The 27,369-nt window shown below is 28.3% G+C and overlaps 2 protein-coding genes and 1 long non-coding RNA gene across 4 annotated transcripts; 1 reads left to right on the top strand and 2 right to left on the bottom strand.

Moving 5' to 3' along the window:
* Window positions 1–915: 915 nt before the first annotated feature.
* On the bottom strand, window positions 916–4,966 carry LOC126904076 (uncharacterized). Of its 2 annotated transcripts, XM_050682731.1 has the most exons (7): window positions 4,935–4,966; window positions 4,666–4,766; window positions 4,397–4,588; window positions 2,000–2,138; window positions 1,455–1,616; window positions 1,258–1,383; window positions 916–1,201 (listed from the first exon to the last, which is right to left on the bottom strand). In XM_050682731.1, exons 1-7 carry the CDS (start codon window positions 4,949–4,951, stop codon window positions 1,021–1,023), a joined length of 918 nt encoding a protein of 305 aa, XP_050538688.1. In that variant the 5' UTR covers window positions 4,952–4,966; the 3' UTR covers window positions 916–1,020. The 2 variants fall into 2 exon arrangements, with proteins under 2 accessions (XP_050538688.1, XP_050538687.1); XM_050682730.1 differs by lacking the exon at window positions 4,935–4,966 and having other exon boundaries at window positions 4,666–4,928.
* Window positions 4,967–6,131: 1,165 nt separating this feature from the next.
* Window positions 6,132–10,588, bottom strand: LOC126904074 (uncharacterized). The gene is made up of 6 exons (XM_050682728.1): window positions 9,978–10,588; window positions 8,198–8,294; window positions 7,967–8,126; window positions 7,709–7,864; window positions 7,015–7,187; window positions 6,132–6,955 (listed from the first exon to the last, which is right to left on the bottom strand). The coding sequence occupies exons 1-6, from the start codon at window positions 10,118–10,120 to the stop codon at window positions 6,698–6,700; spliced, it is 987 nt and encodes a 328-aa protein (XP_050538685.1). The 5' UTR covers window positions 10,121–10,588; the 3' UTR covers window positions 6,132–6,697.
* Window positions 10,589–22,619: 12,031 nt separating this feature from the next.
* LOC126904101 (uncharacterized) lies at window positions 22,620–26,150 on the top strand. The gene is made up of 3 exons (XR_007703655.1): window positions 22,620–23,289; window positions 23,349–23,477; window positions 25,973–26,150. It is a non-coding gene; the product is annotated as an uncharacterized LOC126904101 (long non-coding RNA).
* The last annotated feature ends 1,219 nt before the right edge of the window (window positions 26,151–27,369 follow it).

Genomic DNA, 27,369 nt, shown 5'->3' with positions numbered 1-27,369 from the left:
TTTTTCTATATTATTTCCTATATTAAAATATAATATAATCAAACAATAACTACCTATCAGATATAATTTAAAGAAATGTAATCTATTTGTATGAAATACAAATAGATAACCATATTTTGAAATATATTCATTCAGATTTAGAATGACCTAACATTATACCAATGATTGTATTAAAATATACTTTTTTTAAATAAATCATTATAATTTAAAAAATAACATAATATATTTTATTCATGTTATCAACTTATTCAAAATATTAAAAAAATTAGCAATGTCTAATGGCATTTGTGAAAAAAGAAATTTTCTCAGCCTCAGTGAAGTTGAGTCAGGTCAACAGTGTATTTAATCGTATATTTGATCCCAAAGTAGGGATAGAAGCTAAGAAGATGATGATAATTGGCTTCTGTTCTATTAAATTATGAGAATAATATGAAAAATCATGAAAATTATGTTTATAAATCTTATAATTATACCATAATATTACACTATGAAATTTAAAAAACAAATAGCTGTATCAAGGAATTTTGTAATAATATCATATTCAGAATAAACTATTGAACACATATATATTATTTTTAATAATGATTTTATGGTAACATTCTTGTTAAAAATAATAAAATTAAAAAATTAATTTTATAAAATTTAATATACAAGTAATACTTAAAAACATAAGTACAAAAATATTCATTGCATAAACAATAATAAAAAAAAAAATCTCAATTGAAATTTAGTTAATTATTAAGACATCTATAAGGCTGCAATATTTTAAAATTAAAAAAAAATTATTTTTTCTAATAAATATTTGAAATTATTTACTATAGACATCAGTTAAATATTATTCACATATTAAACATGAGTAAATAAATAATTTTTACAACAATTAGAATGTACAATTCTAACAAGAAATTTAAACAATTTGTTGCTATAGAATAATTTTACTATAAATTATTGAAGGTTTTTGTAATATTATTTATAAAAGTATACAATAGTTACACAAAAAGTAATTTAACTCTTTACATTTTACTTAGATTTTTTACTCGAGCTCTTAGACGATTTCTTTTTTAATTTATGTTCTTTAGATTTTGATCCACCTCTCAAAGCAGCTAGTCCTAATAGCATTAAACTGAGTCCTGCCAATCCCAGTTTCCATATAAGAGGGTTTTCCCTGAGCATATCAAAACACAAGTGTACAAAATCGTCCCTGAAAATTAGTAATTTTAATTAAGATAAAACAGAAATACAAAATAAGAAACATACAAAGGAGATTTAGGAAGAGGTATCTCTCCTTTAACTGTGTATTTATAATCTTCTTCAATAAATTTGATAAATGAATCTATAGTATATTCAGATGATGTGTACTTGTATAATGCACCACGACGTATACTAAAATCACATAATTTAGCAATCAATATTGAATTTAATAGATTAAATTTAGCAAAAAAAATTTGTTTTACAGTATAAATGTAGGAGACTGGCTAACTGAAAAACGACGAGCAATCATTGACCCAGCTCCATGCCTGTTTATACGAGCAACATTCATACGATTTTTTAATTTAGCACCAACAGTTTCCCATCGTGCTTGCAATCTTTGACATTCAATACTATCGGATGAGTAGCTAAAATATAAAAATAAATAATTAGATAAGAACTATTTTCTTCCTTTAAGTATAATTGTTTATATAAAAAATTTAATAATAATGAAATTTTACTTTTCATTGATCTTATAATTTAAAATTAAATATATATTTTTTTAAATATTAATCTAAATTAGTGTAATTTATTTCGGATTGAGTAGGTAATAATATATGTTTTTAAATATGCTGTATTTATATCTATATAAATTGAATATAGTACAAATATTAAATTAATTATAACGTATAAAAATGTGTTTTATGTTTAAATAATGCATATGCACATGAATATAATTTGCCTGAGCTATAATCATACAATACATTATCAATAAAGTATTGAGTATTAATTTATTTTATTTAATACTTACAATTGAATAAACCAATCACCAGTAGTGGCACCAGTTGAAGCTTGAGTAAGATGTTCAAAACTGTGATCATCAAGTTCTTTGACAACGGGATCTCTATTATTGAGTAATATGTCCAGCAATAAATCATAGTCCATTGCCTCTGTAATAATATTTAAAAAAATTAATATATTTTATATTGTATAAAGAAATATGAAATACATGATAGTAAAAAGGCAAATTTAAATAATATAGACAAATTTTTACTTTGGTAACTACAATACATAAAAGCTAAAATATATATTCTATTTAAATCATACGATCACAAAAAGGTAAAATGTTTGCTACAACAATTTTTTAGCATTTGTATTTTACAATTTTTTAAATAATTCTATACATTTTTAAGAACACTTTTTTTTTTGTAAAAATTATAAAATGACTTAAAATGTATAAAAAAAAACTAGTAAATAATACCATAAAGATTGATACCAATACTCTACTAGTGAACTTTTGGAATATAAGGTAATTAATAATAATGTTTTATCAAGATTTAATGATCCATTTTCTAGAATAATATTGTCAAAAAGTGTTATCCTTTGTCAAACTTGTACTCTATATACTCTGTCTTACTCCTACTTATTCTTAATCCCTTTACTTCAAGAGCTGATCACCACACCTCTAGCCTTTGATTAATTTCTATTGATTCATTTGATTTGTTTATTAATGTTCACATTTTTTAGTTATATGATAATTTTAAGTTGATCAATTTGCTGTCAAATACATATTGTATTTTTTGGGCTATTGCTTGTAAAGTTAATAATAAATAAATAAATAAATTTCTTCCTTATTTTATCCTATTAACACTATATCATCAGTAAACAACAACACCATGGTACCTGTCCTTATATTTTTCTAGTAATTTCATCTATCACTATAGAAAATATATGAGGACTTAAAGCAGAACCTTGGTGCACTCTTACTCTAACCTTAAAATCTTCTATTACTATGCTCACTGAAGATTACTGCCTAAATTGTTCTATATTTCTACTAGCACTTCATCTGGTACTACGACTTTATTCTTTTTTATTGATATCACAGCCTACTATACCCCTTTCTCACTAATTAAATCTACCAAACCCTCGTTCCATAAGATATCTCCTAATGTCTCTCTTGGATACTCATTCAGTAATTTTTCAAAATACTCTATCCCCTTTTTTTTACTTCATTATCATTCGTTAGCACACACTTATCATCACTTTTTATACACTATACATTTTTCTTTTAATTTTGCAAGTCTATAAACTTTTTTTTCACCTTCTTTTGTTTCTAGCCTATCATACTTCTTAAACTTTTCCCTGCTTACTGCACACTTGGCTTCTTTACACAAGAATTTGTACTTTATCCAATCTTTTCTCATTTTGCTCTTTTGCCATACTTTGAATTGCTTTTTCTTACTCTCTATGATTTTCTGAACGTTCTCATCCCACCAGCAAGTTTTCTTGTTACCTGGTATTTTACACATACACATACCAACAATTTCTTTTGCTGTATTATTTACAGAACTAGCAAATCTATTCCACACATCATTTATGTCTCCCTCGACATTCCAAACCATTCTCCTTTTTACCGTCTTTAAAAATTCTTTTTCTTTTTCCCCTTTCAATTTCCACTACCAAATCCTCGATTCTCCTCATGTATTTTTCTGTTTTTGTATACTCTCTTCCCACTACACCACAACTTCATTACTATCAGTCTATATTGAGTAGTTACACTCTCGCCTGGAATAATTTTATAATTTTTTACTCACTTTAAACTTTCTTTTTTCTCAATAAAATAAATAATTTGTGATTTAATACTTACACTTTTATAATTTATATAATATCCTTCTCTTTTTCTAAAATTAACATTAACCACAGCAAGATTACACGATACTGCAAAATCCAGGACTTTTTCTCCAGCCTCATTATTTCCACTAAATCATACTTTTCTTGTATTCTTTCATATTCTCTCCTCTTATTACCTGTCCATTTTTTTCTCCGCCTATCGCCGTATCCCCATTACCCGGTATTCTTTGCATCATCTTATCTATCTCTCTCTAAAACACAGGCTGCTGACCGAACATAATCTCATTAGTCGCTTTTATGACTAACAGAAGTGCCATGGAAGTATTCTTATCCCCTATTCACAGGGGAGTAATACTATAATATAAATTTTTTTTCTTTAATTATGTTTGATATTCTCTCAAAAGCTATTACTTGTGAAAGTGAGGATGAGAAAGTTCACAACATAACTAAATTGAACTCTGATACTTAAGAACCGAGACATGACATATTATCGACTGAGCTAAGTAGGCTGTCTACTTAGCTTTATTATATTATATTATAATTAATATAATATAAAAATATAATAATTACATATTACCTAACTCAGGCACTAACAATGGTACTCCATGTCTGAACATGATTAATGCTGGTTCTTTGGTTGGATCATATATATGCACCAAATTACTGCCATCTACTTTAACAACCCAAGCACTTAATGCATCAACAAGCTCTTCTCTAATTTGTATCAAAGTTTCTTCGTACAGTTTACATTTTTCACAATCCTTCAGAGCTAAAATTAATTTTGTATATAAAATTTATGAAAAATTTAATAATAAATAATTAAAAATTGTTGATATGTATACATACAGAAAAGAACAAGAACATAGTTTTCTGTTCGAAATAGTTCCAATAGTTCATCGTCATTAACTACTTCTAAAGTTTGGCCAACAACCGATGTAGTTACAAAACTACAACAAATGAAAATAAATATAAAGCAAAATTTTCCGGGAATCATTGTTTCTTTTAAAGTTTTACACTGAGAATTTTTGTACAGCAAGGCTTATATTGATATTATTTTTAAATAAAATTTGATAATATTACAATTAAATTAAAAAGATTGTATCATCACTTCTCACTTTTGAAGAATATTCATAATTCAGACGTGTACAAAATATATTAACGAATAAAAATAATGATTTTATGATGTTGTCCATAGATAAGAATTTGTAAACAGGACACGAATTATTTTTTAGCGGTCTCGGATGATAACACTTTTGATAACTCTGAAGCCATAGCGCTATCTACGTAACATTTTATTTTACAATATATATATTCCCAAACGAGATTTGTAATTTCTTAAATAGTATTATTTTTTGAATCCATCAATCATTAAAATAGATGTACAATGTTTATATAATAATGAAAAAATCATCAAAGTAGTTTCAATGTAAAAGCAAACTTAATATTTTTATAATCTAACTAAAAAAAAGTGCAATTGCAAAACTTACAGAATTGTATTGCAGTACTAATGATTACTTTAACACTTGCCTTTTAGTAGATTTTAAAAATATCCAATACCTGGGGCAGTTTTACCCTTAAATGCCTATTTTTTGCATTCCACTTTATTTAAACCCAATCAAATTCTTAAGTATGTAATAATTAATTAATCATTTTTTTTTTATATATTTAAAATCATAATACATTTTAAAATTTCATAATACAGAAATGGGTTTTTTTTATATAACACACATTATAGAACTTCTCAATTTTAAATGTTCTTATGAATATTTCATTGAAGACTTCTGATGATTGTTAATGCTAAATAAATATATTTTACAGCTTTTTCAAGTTTTAGAATCAATATTTTTCAATACAAAATAATTAAACAGTATCGATTTTTTTAGGTTTTTAATTTTAAAATAATTATATCAATGATAAAAATACATTTATGCATTACATATTTTATTTGTTACCACAAAACATACTCATTAAATATGTATATAATATACACAAAAATCATGCTGCATTACTAATAATTTTTATATTAAAATGTAGTCATCTTTAAACAAAACAAAAATTATGTTTTACACTTAAGAACAATAAAAAATCATTATTTCCATTAAAAATAAAATATATCAAACAGACAAAATATTCATTTTAACATTAATTGTCTGTTTATAACTTTATAAAATAAAATAAAACAATAGTTTCAATCTTTCGGAATGTAAATAAATGTTTGTACTATTTTTAAAAAACAGCTAAAATAATTAAAATTATAAAAAAAATTACTAGAAGGCAGTATCATCATTTAAGTACATAAATTTAACAATGGCTTTAATGCATTGTAGTCAATTTATTTCATTAATATCGGTGCAGAACAGACATAATAATACTAAGTTTACATTGTTTCAAATGTTTGTCTTTGAAACACTTTGATTCATACTCAAATTCCACCTCTAATCATGAACAAATTTAATTGATTTTCTTCAAAAAGTATTCCCTCTAAGTGCAATTCTTTTTAAACACATACAAATCAAACATCCCTCTATTCCCAAATAACTTAAATATATTATATAATTATTATTAATCATATTTACAGTTGACATATAATAAATTTATCAATTGAATAAAACAAGTTAGAATATTACAAGGCTTAATTTATTTTGTTGTATAAAAAAAATATATTTACGTTTTTCAATGAATAAATAAAAAAAAGTTTCATTGAAGTATTGAATTAACAAACTCGAAAACTGTATGTTTCAATTAATAATTACATTAAGTCTGAAAATGTTGGAGTTTCCATTGTCAAATTCTAAAATTTTATTCTCCATTATTAACCACCGTTGAAGTTTAAATTCTATGGTGATCCATTTGGTTTCATTGTGACAATTGAGCCAAATTAGTTACCATTGGCCTCAGCAGCCACCGTTTGGCCCTCATTTTTAAATTTTTTTACTGGAGGTTCATCAGGTGCTGGCAAACTGGATGAATCTTCTGTTAGGGCTTCAACTAATGGAGTTTGAGCCGATTCAGATGTTGATATAGAATCATTAGTAACATCATCTTCAGATTTATCACGTGAATCATCTTCTATAGCTAATTGATGACCATTTGATGGAGGTAATGGGTTACTTTCATCAGAGACCTGCTCATCCAACTGAAATAAAAATTTAGTTTAATATTAGAAGGAAAATAAACATAAAATAAAATATTTACCTTTATTTGATTAGCATTTCCATTTAAATGAGTTTCAGATTTAATTGGTTCACTTAATGGTTTTTTAGGAGCTTCTGGTACATTACATAAAAGTTCAGGTTTCAGTTCACTAGCTACATAATGTGTCCAAAGTGCTAATTCTACTGAATGTGGACTCCAAGTTCTTTCACTGCCTATTTTTTGAAATACATGAAAATTTTTTAATTTTAACCAACATAAATAAAAACTAATATTAAAAACACAATCTAACATTTATCCAGTTGTTTAACAAAAAATATAATGTGATATTAAACTTCAATTTTAATTTATAAAATTCAAAGTACAGTTTTATCTTTTATTTTTATAATTATAACTTATCGTATAAATTCAAATTTTTAAGATTTAATATACCTTTTAACTCAAAACATATTATGCAACATGGTATATTAAATATTAGGAATTTTAATTTTAGTTTATATGTTAAGTTATTATTATAAAAATAAAACTATATTTTGATTTTCATAGATTAAAATTTGGCAGTAAGAATAATTATAATATTTTAACATACTATATAAGGCATTAATAAAAAATACCTCATTGCTTAGCTACATAAAAATATTTTCAAATTTCTAGTACATTTATTTGTGGATAATATGATTAAAATCATAGTTCTACATTAAAGTTATTAAGTTTAATTTAACTGATATCAACTTACATTCACTATTTAGTCTTTCACAAGCGCTTTGGATATGAGAAACAAAATTCAAGTATTCTTTGGCAGTATAATCAATGCCTTCAATAGCAGGAATAGCTTTAAGACACTCATCAGCCATAAAAGGAGCCTTATCTGGAGCAGCTGCAGCTAAAAGAGCTAGATAATATTTGATAAATTAGTTTAGACAATAAGATATGATAAATACAATACCTATAATAATTTAGTAAAAATTAGAATGTCAAGACTCATAACACTAACCTGAAGCCATTGTTGTTCCAACACCTTTTAAATTGCTTAAAGCTGTAATAGCAAGTCCTAAGTTGGGTAGTTTTTTGAAAGCTTTCTTGGTTTCTGCCATAACTGCACGGGGTGTGTTGACTTTGATTAAATAATTTAATTGAGGATAAGTTTTTCCTCTCTAAAACAATAGTGTAAAATAAATAAAACACCTATATAATAATTTAATACTTTAGAAATATAATTATTTACAGTTTGTTTCCATCTCATTATTTGACATATTTCTTCATGATTTAGATGTGCATCTTTACCTCTTGATTTAATCTTTCCAGGTAATTCATTCTGGTACCTTTAGAAAAAAATATAATCATAATTTTACATAAGAATATTCTAGTAATATTATCAGATTATAAATTTAATTTAGTAATTATTGATAGACTACTATAGTAGAAAAACTAGAATATAAATGTTCAGTTTTCTAATGACAAATTTAAATTTGTTATAATCAAAGTATTCTAATTAAATTTTAGATCTGAGAAGGCTTAAGTGGCATTTAAAAATGTTATAAATTAGCTAACAAAATCAATTTAAAATATTTAAACAATTTTATGGATTATATGGATTATACACAAAAGTAAAAAAAAATAGCTTACTATTAATTATTACTTATGACATTTTCTTTCAATTATCTAATTTATATGAATATAATAATTGGATTATAAACACATATTTTATAATCTATTTATATACTATTTTATTGATTAAATTATTAGTCATGCAATAATTGGCCATCAGTGATAATCTTCAGACAATATTTACAAACATATGAATTTATGCCTATTAAGACATATATATATATATATATATATTTTAATATAATTTAGTGAAATGAATATTAATATAATTGTCAAAATGTTAAGTAAACAAATAGAAAATTCTATAGATGAATACATAGTTTTTAGCATGTTTACTTTATAAAACATAATGTAAGCACAATTTTAGTAAAAATTCAAATAATTAAATTACTACCATATATCTGGATTTTAATTTATTTATTTAAAAAGTAATAATAAATTTCGTGGAATCTGATAAGATTTAAAAATAACGTATATAAACATTTATATAAAATTAAACGTTATCTTAATTATGTAAATGTCACAAAGACATTTCGTACTTAATAAAATTTGTTAAGTTATAATCCCGTATTTAAATTCAATGATACTTTTGAAAAATAAAGAAAATGTAATAATAACAGTTTTCAAACATCCCTAAATAAATAAAAAATTAATACAAGGGCAACAGCAATCTCATTAATTATGTAATATATATATTTACCGTTATATGTGTACTATTATTAATATTAAGTTAATTTACTTATTAGGAATATTTAATATTCCTAATAAGTGAATATACCTACAAATAAATAAAAGTGCACATGACACAATTATATATTATTCTTCACTTAAATAATACTATTCAAGTGAAATAACGATAATTAAAAATTTAGAGACCACGAGGGAAAAAGACGAGCACGCTGTATAGTCTCCGATAGTCATTATCATAATTTCGGAATTTCTATAGAAACCCGTCGTGAGTTTGACCGCTTCCAATAGACTAATGTCGTGTGTAAATATTTGACATACAATATTTCGAATTTGATTTAACTAAAAAGTCGTAATCAAATAAAAAATATAAATAATGCATTTATATTCCAACAATTGCCACACATTCAGAAATTGTTATGGGCTCTAAAAACACCATTACACGGCTACAGGAACGTTTTCTCCACAAAGAAATCGTTAACGTCATCACGGCCTCGGTCGGTTACATAGCGGCGGCGGCAGGGCGACTGCCTCATACCAACCTAACGCACGTAACACGTATACAGAGCGTACCGAATGCAATTGCAAAATCCCGGAAACACCGCGGCAATACCAAAAATACACCACCCCACAACAACGTTATCTATATCATACAATAACGTTTCGCCGCACCGGCCGACTGATTAATGTAAAATATTTTATTTACTCACCAGTTGTCCAGCTTGATGAGTTCTTCGGGCTTTTTCGTCTTGCTCTCCGCCTTGACGCGCAACGCTTGCGGGTACAAGCCGAGAACATGCTCGAACTGGTTAGACGTACCCTCGACGAAAAAAGTCGCTGTATCCATAACCATTGTTCGTTAAATAATTTAGTAAAAAAAAAAATGTGACTTTCGAACGTTAACAAATCACTAAATAACTGTCGTTGGTTTCGAAATTTGTTTATTTTTAATTTCTACTGGTTAGACCATAAAATACGGGTAAGTTTGTACTACTATCACATGCCTGAATTATCGTATAAATTTCTAACGGATGGCTATAACGTCGAAATAAATTATAAATTGATGTGTATAAAAAAAAAAAAAAATTAATAACAAAAAATTACGAACGCGCAACCAGCACGAAACCTTATTATTATAACACTAAGCGAACAGAGCGTCCGTGTGCCCGCTCGCCGGAATAATACCGAATGCTGTATACAGTGTAGTTGAGTAGTATATAGCGAGCGCTGTTCGTGGGGAAAGAAAAATAACGTTTATTATACGACCAGGCGTGTGTGCGCCGCGGTATATGCGGTTCGATACGACGGGAACACTGGCAGCAGCGGCAACAGAGTACAGACACGAACGGCAAACGCGCTATGTCGACGGCGCGGGGGCCCCCGAAAACCCGGTGGAGCGATGCCGGTACGATGAGAGGGGCTGAAGGGGCATACACACACACCGTATCAAATGACCTCCGCCGCCACCGCAGCCGTCGTTACTCCCACCGAAAAGAGGTACGGTCGGTGTTGTAGTCAGACTGGTCGGAGAGTGCGCGCGGGGTTCTTTGTGCGCAGCATAGGGGAAATACGACTACGCTACATCGGCCGCCGTTGTTGCCATCGCCGGCTGCTGCCGTCGTTCGAGTTTATCGCTATAGACTAACCGTATTCGGCTTTTCCATCTACCCGTACGTTTCCTATGCATTTTATACGTAAACGAAAAACTAATCATCCGGTTTATCGCCGTACGGTCAGCTTTTATGCACAATTTGTTTCTTCTTGTAAAATGTCCCTTAACAGACATATCAAGCGATTGAATAGTTTTAAGGGTTCTCAAAATATGTGCATTGTCTAACGCATTTATTCTGGAATAAATTTTCATTATGATTTTTCTTTTAAAAGTATACTAATATGTATACGCAACTCAAATATATTTTTAAATATTTTATTGAATGGTCCGGGTCAATAAATGACAATGGAATACGTATTTGTTTTATTTCTCTTATATTGTTTGATTAGTTTTAAATGGGAATAACGACAAACAACACTGTCCGTATCTTAATCGCCGTATTTTTAATCTACAAGGAATCCCTTAGATTTTCATTAAATACTAATTAAATAAAATATATATCAGGATAAATATGATCCAGTCATTTTAACTAAAATAAGAATACAATTAATAATCTTTATAAAAAACCAAATTTATTTATAAACATTGTAGAAAAACAATAATACTGCTAAAAAAATCGACAAATGGGGCTTATCTACGCCTTGCAGTGAAATTTTAAATAATTTCATACAAAACAAACGAAAAGACACTTTTGATCAGCTGGTTTTTATGAATTTACGCGCCCTAAAATACTGATTCAAATTAAATTTTAAAAAAATGTTTATAATTAACTTTTAATTAAGTTTTAAAATTTGATTATTTTCAAATATAAACAATTTTAAAACGAAAAATACAATAAGCTTTAAATGATTGTTTGCTCAATTAATATTCTTTAATTTAATACTCGTTAAATTATTATGTTCCATCTAATAATTGAATTAATCTAATTTATAAGTATTAAGAGCAAACGAAAAAGCATCGTTTAATATTTTATTTGATTTACATAAATTAAAGGTAATAATCATAATTCATCTACTAACATATTAATTAAAATTGAGCTACATGTTAATATATGTATAAAAAATTCCAATTATAAAGTAGGTATTGGCATTATAAGCCTAATTAATGATTGATTAATGAAGTTAATATAAATACGATGTATTTTTATTTAAATATGGCAAAACCCCTAACATATATGTACATAATATTTTTTTTAGTATTTTTAATTTGCACTTAATTTCAAATAATTTTTCCAATTAAAATTTTAACCTGACATTTTGTTCTTTAAAATATTTGTTTAATCAAAACAAATAAAATAATCAAATAATTATAGTTTTTGTATTACATAAATATAATAAAAATGATTGATTATTATGGCCAATCATTTTTAAATTATTAAAATACATTTCCCAAGGATATTTTATACATTTTAAATTTATAATTTTTATTATAAGCAATAAAAATTGTGATGTATAAAAAAATGCATTCAATTTATAAGTGATTATTGTTAGTTAAATATCAATAAACTATTATTATTATGAAATAACTCATTATTAGTAATAAGTACTCGGTTACCTATTAAGATGAGTAAAACGATTATAGACTTAGGACTTAACTCTACTAATATTTATTAATATTATTAAAATTTAAGAGATTTTAAGAGGACGTAAAAATTAAAACCCGATGACCCCAAATATAAATTTTTGTAATCGCGCCAGCAATGTATTAAAAGGACTTTTTCAGTGTATAATAGTTACTATTTATGTAATTTTAAAAATACTTTCATTATTCAAATTTTCATATCAGTTAAAATTTTTTATATTGTTGATAATAGAAATTTTATTTGATGTTAAATCTTGATCAACAAATCATTTGTATATAGTTAACTAGAGTTCAATAAATAAGTGTTATCATTTCAGAATGACAGGGGTCTATTTCCGTATTGGATGCATATGTACTCTCATTTGAATCTCTAAAAAGATATTATCTTAGACAGTCAATACTTGTGTCAGAGCCTTCTAAACTTTCCACCGTTCTTATCAATCACTTTCGCCAACTAAGTTAATTCTATTAACATACTGAAGTTCTAAATTCAAATGTTCATAACACAAATCATGTACCACACAGTTTTATAAATGTTGCTATAGCCATTCATTTTTTTTCTAATACCATAAAAATATATTGTAAACTAATTATCGTAATAATTTAAAATAAAGTTTTGGAATTTTGAAGCTTTGCGCTACACGCGTGTCAAAAAGAAAAATGTTTTCATTACATAATAACTATTAAATTAATAATACATTGACCTGAAAATAATTACTACGTAATTTTAAATAGTTATTTGTACAAAAATTTCTCGATACTTAACTTTTTGAAGTACTTAAGGCAAAATATTTTATTTATACCTTCTAGTACCTTATTATTACTTATTACAGGCAGATATACACTATAATTTGCACTTTATAAATACAATATTTAATTTAAAACAGAAGTCAGAAAAACTGACATTTTTTAGATGTCGGTTTTTACTGACTTTAAGAAATCTTGAAATATTGTTCCAATATAAGTTATAATAAATATATAAGTAAGGTTTATTTGACTTTAACAAATCAAACAAGATAAACTCAACTTAGTATATTCCCTTCTAAAAGGCACAAGCGACAAGAGCTTAATGCTCGACAGATTAGTCAGATATGTACCTACATGGCCTTTGACTCGATGTGCTCTTGTTAAATTGTACGTAGAATACAAATGTGATCATAATTCCAGTATTCTTTTAAACAATCTTATATCTATACAACTACCAACTTTTCGTAGTAATGTTGGAAACGACACTTGTTAAACGTTTTGAGAGGTTGAAGAATACGGCCCCCTTAATTTGATCTACCTAATGTGTAACATTCATAGAGCAATTTACTTTGTCCGTTCCTTATTTCAACGTTTCGCCCTTAAGGTGTTAATACACCGAGTGATGGAAGCAGAGCACGTGGTTATTGATATCATATAACACTTGTGTACAACAATCATTATCCACACTCGGTTGTGCGGTGAGTGCGAGGGTATCGAAGCAAAGCGATATTGTAACACGTGGTAATACTTTATTATACACAATAATATAACACATACACTTGCCGTTGCCGCCGTCACCGTATTCTCGCTCAACGTACAAATCGCCGTTTTGTTTACGTTTTACCGTCTCTTTGTGCGTTTATGTGTGCGAGTGTGCGTATGAGTGTAATAATGAAGTGATCGGTCAAGGTCGGTGACCTATATAAATTCACGGTCTGGTAAATGGCAAGAGGTGAGTAGAGAGGAGGAGACAGGAGTCTGTCTGTCTCTCCCGGCGTCTGGCACCCTCCTCTATCACCCGCCACATCCATAACACCACCGTCAGCACCGCTGCCGCGGAGACGACGGTAATCCAAATAATTGAAATAAAAACACACACACACATACAGTTGCACAATATTATCTGAATACAAGTATGTGATGATGAACGGGGAAGAGGAAAACGGCGGTGGCGACCCGATGACTCACGTTCAGATGATCAAATATAGCGTGTAATAATATATTACATACGTATATAGCTCAATATATGTACATACCATACATACGTATACAGCCTGCATTATGTTGATGTATCTAGTAAAAATTATGTACTACCTGCGACACGTGTTCGGCGCATGCCGATTTTAGATGACGGCAAACACAGCGCTTGACCTCCGACGACCACTTAACCGCTGTCCATTGAGGAATAACATTGCCCTCCTGTTCCTCAACGACAACAAGTTTGTTAAACGGTAATTTTGTCGTCAATTTCCTTCGCTCTGTATACACACAGTGATGCAAAACCGCGAAAAATCGTGTCTTGATCGCAACAAAACAATACAGTTGTATTCTGAATATCTCACTTGAATGTTGTATGTTCATTGAATGTGTCTGATACAAAGAGTCAGTCGGACGAACATAATTGAAATTTCAAAAACCATAATAATAAACTGAGATTAAATGTATTTTCGGTAATGTACCATATTTAGTACAAAAATAAGTCGTCTCGTGGGAGAGGACAGTTGGCTAAAGCTCCCTGGCTAAAGCATTGATGCAATGAACGGTAAAAAGTTATGTAATTTATATCAAAGGGGCTGGGAGTTTACCCCAATAGGTTGATTGGTATATATATTATAAGAAGTGTTGCATACTTTTTAAAATTAAAACACATACTGTCAGTATGTGTTCAGCGTTGATAATGGCAACATTGNTAAAACACATACTGTCAGTATGTGTTCAGCGTTGATAATGGCCATATTATTCCAGAAATAGGTTTTTTTGTGGCTTTTTGAGTTAAATATTTGTAATATAGTTTTTAAATAATATCAGCTACAAGTGATCAATTTTTATTATGTTGCATATTTTGTCACTGTCAAAAATAACTATGAATGAAACGCGGGTTTAGTATCGTGCCTTTAATAATTAAAAGATAATAAAATCATCTCTAATAATTAAGTTGAAGTCTAAATTCGACGATGAAAATATTTTTTCATTCTATTTTTTATGTAATATATTTTTAAGTTCAAAAGTAATACAATTCGTTCAATCAATAAAATATTTTTTAAGATGTAGTCGTAAGTGAACACATTTTCAGATAACTTTTTTTGTTCACCATAATAAAGTGAGTTTTTAAAATTTAATTTGACACTCTTCGTTGAGAACGTCGATACGAAAATAACAACAAATGAAATTTTTGTAATATAAGACAGTTTTGCACGGGGAAACTTTTATCAAGTTATACTGATAACATTGTCTTCGATTTTTCACCAAATTATTAAGAAGAAATTTATCTATGATCTTACATTTTTATATTATATGATAACGCAACTCTAAAGTTATTTATTGAACATTGAAATACTAAAATATAGTAAATTTTACTAAAATTTTCTTGTGAATATTAAATACTAGAAATAATGTAAACGAAAAAATAAAAAGCTAAATCTCAGATAATTTTCTCATCAATAATTTGGTAAAAATGTTGGGAGTCTGTCATCGATGCATATAAAATAAAGTTGTTCTCCGCAAAACATGTTTATAACTGTTTTATTCTCTTTAACGGCGTCTCTTAAATTATTTAATTTCGATGAATTTGTTGTCATTTTTTTTTTATGGCAACAAGTATGTCAAATTACTAAATGTATTTTATAATTTTGACTAGCACTTGAAAGATTTATTTTATAAAATGAACAAATCAAAATTTTGTTTGACTAGGATAATATTCATAAGTCTTTCACTAACGACAATAATGGTTGACGAAGTTTATAAGAGTCCTATCTATTAAAAAGTGCGAGTTGTGTTTGGAATAATCGAACTGAATAGAATCCAGAACTCATTTAAGCGCGTACAGAAACAAACTTTTTTACGCCGTTTTTAATTACCCCAATCTCGGGACATTTTCTTCGGCGCTTTTAACGGTTCTATTTAATTAAACAATTACATAATTATTATTTTAAGATAACGTTCATGGTTAACGGAGATTAAGTTGTCACATATATACATATGTAATAAATAGTGTACAACAGTGTACAACAGTGTAAATGTTATGACAGATAAATTAATTATTTGTTTGTATACATGTTATTCTTCATGTATACAATTCTCGTCGATATACATAAGATGTGCAATGTAACCCAATTGTGCATATTACAACATATGGATTAAGTCAAACAGTATATAACAATGGATTTATAGAAAAAAAAAACATATTTGAGTTTGTAAAATAATGTGAATAATCGTATTATTAAGTATAATGTGTATCGTTATTATGAAGTTATTTAACATAACTCTTATGTTATTTTTATAATTGAACTTTTGTCAATAGTGTGCTCAAATACGTATACCAAAAATATATTTTTATTGAATTATACTTTATTTTTAAACACGTATGAAAATAAAAAAACGTGTACTTTATTTACATGTTACATTATTTCAATGTCACATCGATTTTTGAAGAAGTAACGAGATAAGATACAGGTACTCCTTATACATTTTGTATCAAGAAAGCTTTTAGAAAGTAGAATAGTTGAAGGGGAATTCACCCCTCCACAATCCCCTTTTTTTTCCGGTCAGCATTACTTCAGGGAGACCCCTCCACAACCCCACAAATATGATTTTATGTCCACGGAGGGCTCCGGCTCCATGTAATTATTATCATATAACTATAATGTGTATATTTTTATAATTCAATAACTATAATTATTAAATTATGAAATTAAACTTGATATGAGATTAACAAATTTTTATACCAAATGAGTTGAAACTTTCCGTCAAAATTAATTGTAATACTTCAAGCAAAATTGATTGAATTAATTATTTGATTTCTTAATTGAGTTATACAAAAAGCAAAATTCTCAATATCCAAATATTAAATTGCAATGATTTTGTTGGGTAAAACAATTTTATTTTTAACAAAATGTTCTGCTTGAGTTAATTCAGTTATGTATACAAATCATTTAGTTAGTATTGGTTTTCCCTTCTGGTAAATAACTAATCTAGCGCAATAAAATAATTAGAACACAGTGTACGAGTACTGAGTCGTCATGAAGATACAGAACGATAATACACAACTGTGTTATTGTTTTGCCGAGTGCCGAGTTTATATGAATGTTGAAGGTAACAATGCAACGCTATGCGTAATATGTTATTCTCGGACGAACACAATGCAATCGAGTTTTTGTTATTGTTTTGTTTTTTTCTTCGCCATTTCAATACAATAGGAAATTGCAAGTATTTATACAACAGCTCTTCACTCCAACTCTTATTTGAAAAATATCGTTAAATAGGTTGTAAACGACTGCAGTTATACATGTGCGTGTGACATCTGCCCAACCTGACTTGGCGTTGTAAAAAATGAACTATTGAAAATTTGGAGTCAGGTGCTAACTGCTTTCCTAATTGATGCCGAGGTGAATAAACATAAGGTGTTACCAATGATGTCAGCAGAAAAAAGTTACGAAGAGAGATATTTACACAAGAAAAAAATATTTGATAAATTAAAATAATATTTTCTATTTCTATAATAGTCTTATGTAATGGTATTTTTATACATTAGGTCTAAATGATAACTTTACTTTAATGGTAAGACCATTTCCATGCACTGGTCCTCCAGAACTTTTTTAATAACTATTATTTTTTCTCGGAAATTGTTCGTGAAGATATTGTTTAATAAATAGGTTGTTTTCGTGTTGAGTAAAATCATTTTAATGATTGAATAATATATCAAAACTCAAACATCATTCTCGTTCATGATAAATACCGATCTAAGATTGTGTTAAGGAACAAAAATGTTTTTTGTTGTTTATCTCTATTGTTGATAAAGATTGAGAGTACAAAATGTGTAAATTGTGAGCAACGTTTGTAAATAGTTAGTTTTAAAGATACGAATGTATTATTAATTTAAATACTAATGCAATGCACGCGAAAAATATCTTAAAATTCGACAATGTTTTTCGCTTTATAATATTTAAATATTATAATATTGTTGGCGATGTAACACGTTGCTCACTTCGTTGTGAGTTTGCCAACTTATTTTTATTTGTACAAACATATCGTCGAAGATATTTTTACTTATTTTATTTACATTTGAAAGTAAAGAGTTCCATAGGCAATAACTAACATTTTAATTAGAATATTAAGTTAGTTAAAAAAGTGTTTATTATTTGAAAAATGATTTCAGGTAATCTGTTTTTAATTATATTTCATACACGATGTAAATAATCGGTATTAACAATATAACTACAGTTATTTTGCACTTGTTTTAATGTTTAATCAACTAAATGCATATAGGTGCTACGACCTGTTTTATTGTTATACTTCAGATAATGAATACCGAGTAGGCAGACAGACATTACACTCGGTTACAACAATTTTAATTAAAACAAGATAAAAGTCCATCATTTAAATGAAAAATAATATTGCCACGAGAAAACATGATGTTTTGAAGCAGGTTATTTTCAAAAGCGGCCGTCATACAACTGTGTAGTTGTAATTTGTTTACTACATGGTATAGTTGAGCGTCGATGCTGTTAAAAAAATTCAACTAGAAATTTTCGCTAACGTTCCGTCGATGTCAGACACATAAGAAAGTAGACAATCGAAACAAATTGAATTTCGAAAATCCGTTACTATTTTTTATATTCGTCCTTTTTCGTAATTTTTTGAAAACACATTTGCAATTATGTAATCAGATATTAAACGAATAAAATAAAACTCTATTCGAATGTTTTCTGACAATTCGAGAATAGTTTTATAAATAATTTAAATTGTAATCAGGTCATAGTGGCCGATAAATTGAAAATTAGGATTGTGCAAAAAGACAGGGAAAATAATCCGGCGGGTATTGCATTAGTGGGGTCTGCGACGGGTATTGGTGCCACGATGGTGCGGGACAGCCGGTCGGCGGCGACGGCAATGTTATTAATTTTTTTTATATTTCATGTTTTTCAATGCGACCCGACTACGATTCCGGCGACGGCGGCAGCTGCCCGACGACCACCGGGCTAGTGGCGCGGCCGATTTCCATCACGTTGCGCATGCGCAAATGCCACGGTCGTCGCCAACTGGTTGCCACGGGATCGGCGGCACCCGTCCGTTCGTTAGCATTGTATTCGGATTACTCACCACTGAACTCAGTCGTTCTCAAACCCGTCGTAACGTCTGACACACAACACGATTGCCGTCGTCCCGAAGTTTTGTAACCCATGCAAACGGCCTCGAACACATAGAGTGCGTCACGGTTGTCGTAGCCGGTCGATGGCGCGCGACATTTCGTTTCGATGGGGTCGTTTTGATAATACCACGTCGTTGTCTATGTAGGGGTTCCCAAACGTGTAAAATGAAATTGCACCAGCTACATCGCCATGTGTAATGAAACAGCAACAATATTTGAAACATATCTTGTTGTTGTACGACGTCTGTTTCGTCGTTATACCACCGGAAAACGACGATAATATTAACTTTAGAAAAGTATCTCATTATATTACTACAGACCAATAAAAAAAAAAAACAATTTTAAATGACTTAATTGTTGTGAAATTATTCTGTCAGTACGATCACGTTGTAATAAAACGTGTGTAAAAAATATCTTAACTGTTCTGAGAAAATTAAATCTTTAATAAAGATATAAAATAATCAACGAACTTTTGATGAATCCATCAAATTTTGACTTTCGCCATAAATGTTATCGATTAAACGGCATTTGACATTTTAATTAATAAGTTAATTTGCAAACACTAATTTGAATCGATTACCGAGGATAATAGAGTACTTGGATTTATATTTTCAAACAAAACAATTCAATTATAATTTTTTCTGTCGGTTTGCCCATTTTATGTCCATTAAATATTTCAGTCAACTGTTCGAAACTAAATTATAATTTAAGTATCAACTCCAATCCTCCGTTGGCATTCGTTTAAATTGTGATAATTGTTTACTCAGACAATTTTCGCCTTATTTGAGAGAGACTCGGGCCGAAAATTCGATCGATCGATTGGAATTACGAATCGAGTGTGAAGAAAAATCATTAAAAAGCACTATTTTTTTTCCAGCTCAATTGCTCAGAGATGTTTTTCTAAGCGAAACTGTGACGGTATTTCAAAGAATACTAGGGTCCTTCAACATAAGTGTAGTTAAAAAAAAAATGTTATCGTAAAGGTTATCTTGACTGGGGGACCCGGTCATTCCTTTATACGCTTTAGAACGTGTTATCTCGTTTGGTAACGTTCGCGTTTGACTGCGAGCAACACGTGGTCTGTCCGAAAAAGGCTGAGGTCGAAATAGTATAATTATAACGTCTATACATCAATATAATCTGTACATTATTTCTGTAAGTGTAATGACATCATCCCACCACTGTAGTAAAACACGGTCAATTGTTATGAATGTGCGCAGGATACAGATGCTACTGTAGACGTTGAAAACACGCACATGGTCAATGTAGTGGGTGGGGAAGAGTTAGCACGAGACGGTATCGTATAAAAGCATGCCGCCGAGTGATACTTTAGCGGCGCTTTGTATAGCACATACCACAGCATATCCATTGAGTGTGTGTAATACTTACGACGAGCCTACTTTCCACTTCCCTAGCCCGTCCGCCGTTTTCCCAATGAACCCAACTCGTTCCCGCCTGTCACAGGTTGAATACACCGTTATATTGTGTGTACGCCGGGGCCTACGAGGTTATGCAAACAGGTGGTCACGTGACAACGGCCACAACGTGTCTGCTGTGTTATTGTCGTTTTCAATTTCATCGACCATATGCATACCGCATTTATATAGTATATATATATATTTATATAGTTTATGTATATATATACATTTATATAGTGTAACCGAGATCGGAGACAACCTTCTCCTCGGAATCTCTTTATCTTTGTCGAGAAAAAACGACAAATGACCTATTTTCTTATCGTAACACAACATTTTAAAACGCCCAACAGCCTTTGTGAAAATTATTTGTTCAAAATCAAATAGTTTTACTGTTATTTTGGTCAATAGAAATCACTTTTAGGGTTTTTAAATTAACTTAGTCAATGATAAAATATATCTTACATTGTACTCAATATCCTTGAGCGTTTTTCAGTGAGTAAAATATTTGATGTATAGTAGTGTTTTGGGCGGTATACTAACAATTTTTTTATTTAACGTATGTCCTTAAATAAGAAAAAAGTTTTTTTTTTAAATCATACTGGATAATATTTAATTATTTTTTAAATATTACGTAAAAATTTGTCGCCTAACGTTTGCAATTGTTATATTAGACTTCTAACCGAGAAATATATGTACCGATGTCACGATTTTACTTATTTTGACCTTTTGTTTTTTATTTAATGGGGCGCCTAAAAACATTGACCAGGTAGCGCCAAATGTCCAGATGTGGCCCTGATTATGCCACTGATAAGATTAACTAATAGGGTGATTAATCAACGTAAGGTAACCGGAAATGAAGCTCTTTGTTTACTTAAAATTAATTCTGACAAGTTATTGTACTCAAGTTCATATTTTTCCAAAAAATTATAATCCAGGGGAACCTAGGTAAGGTGAAAGGGGACATCATAACAAAAAATCTCGATTGTTTTTACGTTCCATACTGATACTGATTACGTATAGATGTCTAGTTATTGTTGTTCCAGAGAATGAATAGCCATCCTTCAAAGTAAAAGCCAACTTTTACTAATAACTTTCGAGCCTCTATTTATGTTATGTGGTGCACAGCCAACAAATAAACAAGTAGTTGTAAAATATGTCCATTATTACTCATTAGTTTGTTAATTGTTCTTCTATTTGACTAATAGAGTACCTAATCAGTATTTCATAATACCATCGTTTTATTAGATTAAATTTCACTTGTGATATTTGTAACTGTTGTTAATTCTCAAACAAAGAAAAAACCTCCCTTTAAAAACGAAAGCAGTCATATAAAAAAAAAATATTTCTATTTGAACATTTTAACAACACTAAAAAATACATTCAACTATAAAGACTTTACAACAAAAAGTGATTCACTACTTCGACATACTTTTTGAACAAAACTGACTGAGTCATGTTCAATTCAAAGTAGGGAGCAACACAATTTTCATAGCGTTCTGCATTGAAATTGTAGTACAAAAATAAAAATATTTTATACAATGTCAGTTGATTAATCAAGTTGATTCCACTATGAATAAATTATTTGAATTATACGAAAAATATTACAATTCATTATGTTCCTGACAAATTTACATGCACTTATACATATTAATAAAAAATTCATAGAAAAAATGTGTTTTTATTCACTCTGGCTAAGCAAAATATTATTGTACGTGTCATTTTTAAGTAAAAGGAGTCAACACTCCGACCTACGGTCAAGATTTATGTTTAGTTAGTATAGTCGTGGGTCAGCATGTATTTTTTAGTTCTCGTTAGTGTCTACAATTTACTGTGCTCATATCAAATTCAACCCTAAACTATTAGGATGTTAATCCACTGTGCATTAACCGAAAGGTGGTCATTGTAGAGTAAATCAAAATATTAAAATTTTCATAAAAAAAAAAATAAATAGAATATTATACGACAAGGTGTTAATACTGTCGTTTTTAATTTCGCACCTGACCTATCATTATAATACAGTTTTCCATTAACTTTTTATAATCATTCATTTACTGCTTTTTATGTGGCTCATGTGAAAATATTCATCAAAATTTTAACTCATATTTTTTTGTTTATTTGGATAACTATCAACTAAACCAAATTAACTACATTTTTTAAAAGAATTTTTTTAATGTTTGAAGATTGCTCTTCTTCAAATTGTAAAAAATGCAAAAAATAATGACACTCTTCTCAAATGTCATGACGACGTGATTTGCGAATTCCAGTGGCAGTGAACATTGTGTAGTGTTTGGAATGACGTAAGCACATCAAATCTCTATTGAACGGTATTTTTATTTATGTTATATACTCTTTTTAGATTATTATACAATTCGCCGACAATCAATAAATAATTTGTGTAGATGTAATACGTAGTTTTTTAGCATATCGCATTTCACCTGGTTAAAACTCAGCATTTGGCAGTTTTTTGATTCAACTGAAACGACCGGTAAGATTGTAAATAATGTTGATTGTCAATCATTGATATTTCATTTATAATTTAAGAATTCACAATAATGCTCATTAGAAAAACAAGCAATCTCTATAATATTTTAAAAAAAATTAATTTTTTATTCATTAGGCATCAATTATTATATATTTAGAAATTTAATTATAAATAAATATCGCATGCATAGAATGCTATACAAGAGAATGATTGATGAATAAAATTAATTCAAACAGCTATTATCATATCTTCACTTATTATTCGGTTTCTTAACATTATTAATATAATGATGTAGTATTGTTTATAGTAACTTGTTTACTTAACTCGTTCATTCATTGTGTACCGGTATTTAAAAAAAAAGAAATATTAAATGTAACACTTAATATTTTATTAGCTTCGACGCGAAGCCCAGCAGATATTAATTTTTATGTATAAAAGTAATAAAAAAATCCTAATATTATTTGCTTATAACTTAATAGTAAAGTGCATTTTTTATTTATTCTGTAATATCAAAGTTCAAGGAAAGTATACTTTTAGTTTAACAGTTTTTCTAATAATAAAATTTTGTTTTGCTCAAAATATTTTTAAATATATTTTTATTGAACTATCTACAATAATTATATTTTTACCGAACCCATATATAGAGTATTCAGTAAGTAAGGAAACGGGTTTCTATTGTTCTAATCGTTTGTAACAATTTACCCGTTTCCTTAATTACTGAAAACTCTGTATATAATTAAAATGTTAGTAACAGGGTTTTGTGTGGGTTTTTTATTGAACTAAATTTTACTAATTATTTGAATTATAATAATTACAATTCAATTATTATTTTGATGTATTTATAAATACATTTTATGCTTTATGTCATGAATGAATCTTATTCTTAACCTTGATCAAAGAAAAATGTTTAAAAAATTTTTTATTTATTCGACAAAATTGATGAAATTTCTGACACATTTCAAATATTTAATTGAAGTCTCTCAATTTCTAATTATATCTTCTTAACCAACTTAATTTTTTTAATTGCACTTCTATATGTTTTTCTCTGTTAGAGTTATCTATATAATGTATGATTATTTAAATATTATTGGTGTGTACTAATTAGAAAATGTCTACTTAAGTTTACATATATTCTAATTACTCTGAATTTTAAAAAATAAAAGATTTGTTATATGGAACACTATTTAGTTAAAATAGTATATAATTTAAATGTTGCAATCGTTAAAAACCAGTTTGGACTTTAAGACGACCGGTTAGTATTGTTCAATACTTGAAATTTTATTAAAACATAAAATACAATTACTAAATATTACAAAAAAAACAATTTGTTTTTTATGAAATACAAAGAAATAACAATGAAATAATAATTTTTTGCGACATTATTTTCAGCTTTTAAGTTTAAAATCAATTGTTTTCTTTCAAATTGGATATTGTAGACTAAAATAATTCAATTCAATTTTTTATAGCAATTATACTCCATATAATTAATTGGAGATTATTTTGTCTAGAAATTAACAGTTTAAGTCTATTTGAATAGTATTTGATATTGGAAGTCTTCTGCGGGAAATTTTACTTTGTGCAAGATTTAAAAATCAACTATCCATATAAATTTTAATTACAATATTTATAAGGAAAATTATGAAATAATTTTTTTAATTACTCATGGAAGGCTGTAGACCATAACTAGTATATTACCTAAAATTTATATAGCTTGTGCTGTGTAATTCATTATGCATTAATCAGCTTCGGTCTGATTCATGCGGTTTGATGATTCTATATTAGATTGTAAGATCTGACTGAGATTGAATTCAGTTGATTAATACCTGGAACTTGAATAAAGCTTAAAATTAAGCATAAAATTCTATGGTGATATATTGTAATAGATTTAAAAACTAAAAAGGGTTGGATAAAGAAGGTGATAATTTTCTTAAAGCTCTCCTAAATTTTTTAATCTTTTTCAGTTGAAGTAGATTTACTTAGGAAAGCTTCCACGTATATAGAATGGATGTTGTTTGTGTTTTAAGGCGCCAGAAGTCTTAAGAATACTCCTCGAAATGTTAAACTATTTTAAATCGATAGTTAAACAATTTTGTCATATGCTCAGTTATTAGTCATAGAATCATTTCCTTTACTCCTAAACTCATGACTAAAGATTTTACCAATAGTTAGTATAAAAATTATAATTTGTTTATGACCTAAAATGTATTGGGAGTTGGCGGACCTAAAGTACCAAACTTTATTAAAAATTATTATAACACACAGAGAGACAAAATTGATCCAATTAAAACAGACCATAATCAATAATAAAGGTTATCCCCTTTTCTTAAATATTTTTCATTAAAAATTTGAAATCCATATTGCATTTGATACGGATATTGAGCTCAAACGATCAAACTAATACAATTGCCGGATTATAATTTTTATTTATTTAAACTGATGCAAAATCAATGTGAGGTATGAAATATCACATTTATTGTACAATAATCTCCATTGTATAGGGACCGAAAAAATATGAATTTGAAGTGAAATATTACAATGATGGCGTTCCAAGAAGAAAGCGCTGCTTCATAGTGCGCCGTGGCGGAGGTTGAATAACCCGCAATTATATAGCTGTACTGTACTGTATTGATTTTGTATTTCCAACGGCAGTATTCCGAGAATTCATTTGTTCGCGCTTATGTAACTAATATTGTATTTTATCTAAAATTAATAATACTAATACTTGGTGACGAACTATAAAAGTTAAAAGGAATTACGAACGCCAAAGGTTGTAGAGATATAAGGGAATCTTGATGTCTAGGAGATATCACGAGGCTTCGAGAAGTCACAAGATTTTCTACTCATGTTATCTGCTAAACGATCTCTAGAGTAAAAATAATTTTATACATGAATAATTGTGTAAAATGGAAGAATAAACCAAAAACGTCTCCTAATCATTTATACAATATACGCTAATGTCTTATGATCATAATTGAATCATGTTTCAATGACATCATTCAATGGTTTCATTATTTAATGAAACATCAGGCACTCATTATTAAAGTTATAAAATTTAACGCATACTAATTATATATATATATATTTTATTGTAATCGTATATCAACATGATAAACGATGTACATGATGTCTTAATTAACATTCATTTTTTATAAATAATTGATGCACCATACCGTTTACACGTATGATGCTATAACGCTTAAGCAAATATTACCTATGCTAAATAATACAGTATTATTATTGCATTATAATTAATTAAAAATCTATTTATGTACAAAAATAGAAATATTCAAATTACCATTTATATGATTAAAGCAAACGGACAAGAATAATCACATTCTTTAAATTAAATTTTATGAGACGCAAATGCAAGACTAAAATTATAACTGCTGTAACGTAACAATAATTGTTATTATTTTTATGTAATACATGTATAGATAATTACAATTATTTATACATTATTTAGAAAGGATCGCATTTAGAATTTGAATTTTAAAGGGTAATTTAAAGGGGGCAATAGATCTCCAGCAATCTTGAAGCAATGATTTATACTTATTAAAATTTTGTATTTTTTCATTTTTTCTCATTAAATATTTTTTGTGTGTTTACTATATGTAAGCAGTTGCNTATACATTATTTAGAAAGGATCGCATTTAGAATTTGAATTTTAAAGGGTAATTTAAAGGGGGCAATAGATCTCCAGCAATCTTTGAAGCAATGATTTATACTTATTAAAATTTTGTATTTTTTCATTTTTTCTCATTAAATATTTTTTGTGTGTTTACTATGTAAGCAGTTGGGTTTTCACTTTAATAAGTACTACCTTGGATATCACGTTTAAAAAACTGTTAAAATTATACTAATATTAATTTAGAAGTATTAATTTTTTGTTAAACAC

The sequence above is a fragment of the Daktulosphaira vitifoliae genome, unplaced genomic scaffold (assembly GCF_025091365.1).
Source record: "Daktulosphaira vitifoliae isolate Bord-2020 unplaced genomic scaffold, ASM2509136v1 Scaffold_4, whole genome shotgun sequence".
NCBI lineage: Eukaryota > Metazoa > Arthropoda > Insecta > Hemiptera > Phylloxeridae > Daktulosphaira > Daktulosphaira vitifoliae.
The sequence above is the reverse complement of the archived record's forward strand: the minus strand, read 5'-3'. Positions and strand labels throughout refer to the sequence as shown.

What these genes read in the sequence shown, in the direction of transcription:
- LOC126904076 (XM_050682730.1), bottom strand. Translation starts at nt 4,813, where the DNA reads ATGATTCCCGGAAAATTTTGCTTTATATTTATTTTCATTTGTTGTAGT. An exon ending in CTATGTTCTTGTTCTTTTCT is followed by an intron (nt 4,589 to 4,665) that starts GTATGTATACAT and finishes AATTAATTTTAG; the next exon opens with CTCTGAAGGATTGTGAAAAA. An exon ending in ATTGTTAGTGCCTGAGTTAG is followed by an intron (nt 2,139 to 4,396) that starts GTAATATGTAAT and finishes ATATTATTACAG; the next exon opens with AGGCAATGGACTATGATTTA.
- LOC126904074 (XM_050682728.1), bottom strand. Translation starts at nt 10,120, where the DNA reads ATGGTTATGGATACAGCGACTTTTTTCGTCGAGGGTACGTCTAACCAG. An exon ending in CTCATCAAGCTGGACAACTG is followed by an intron (nt 8,295 to 9,977) that starts GTGAGTAAATAA and finishes TTTTTTCTAAAG; the next exon opens with GTACCAGAATGAATTACCTG. An exon ending in GAAATGCTAATCAAATAAAG is followed by an intron (nt 6,956 to 7,014) that starts GTAAATATTTTA and finishes TTTTTATTTCAG; the next exon opens with TTGGATGAGCAGGTCTCTGA.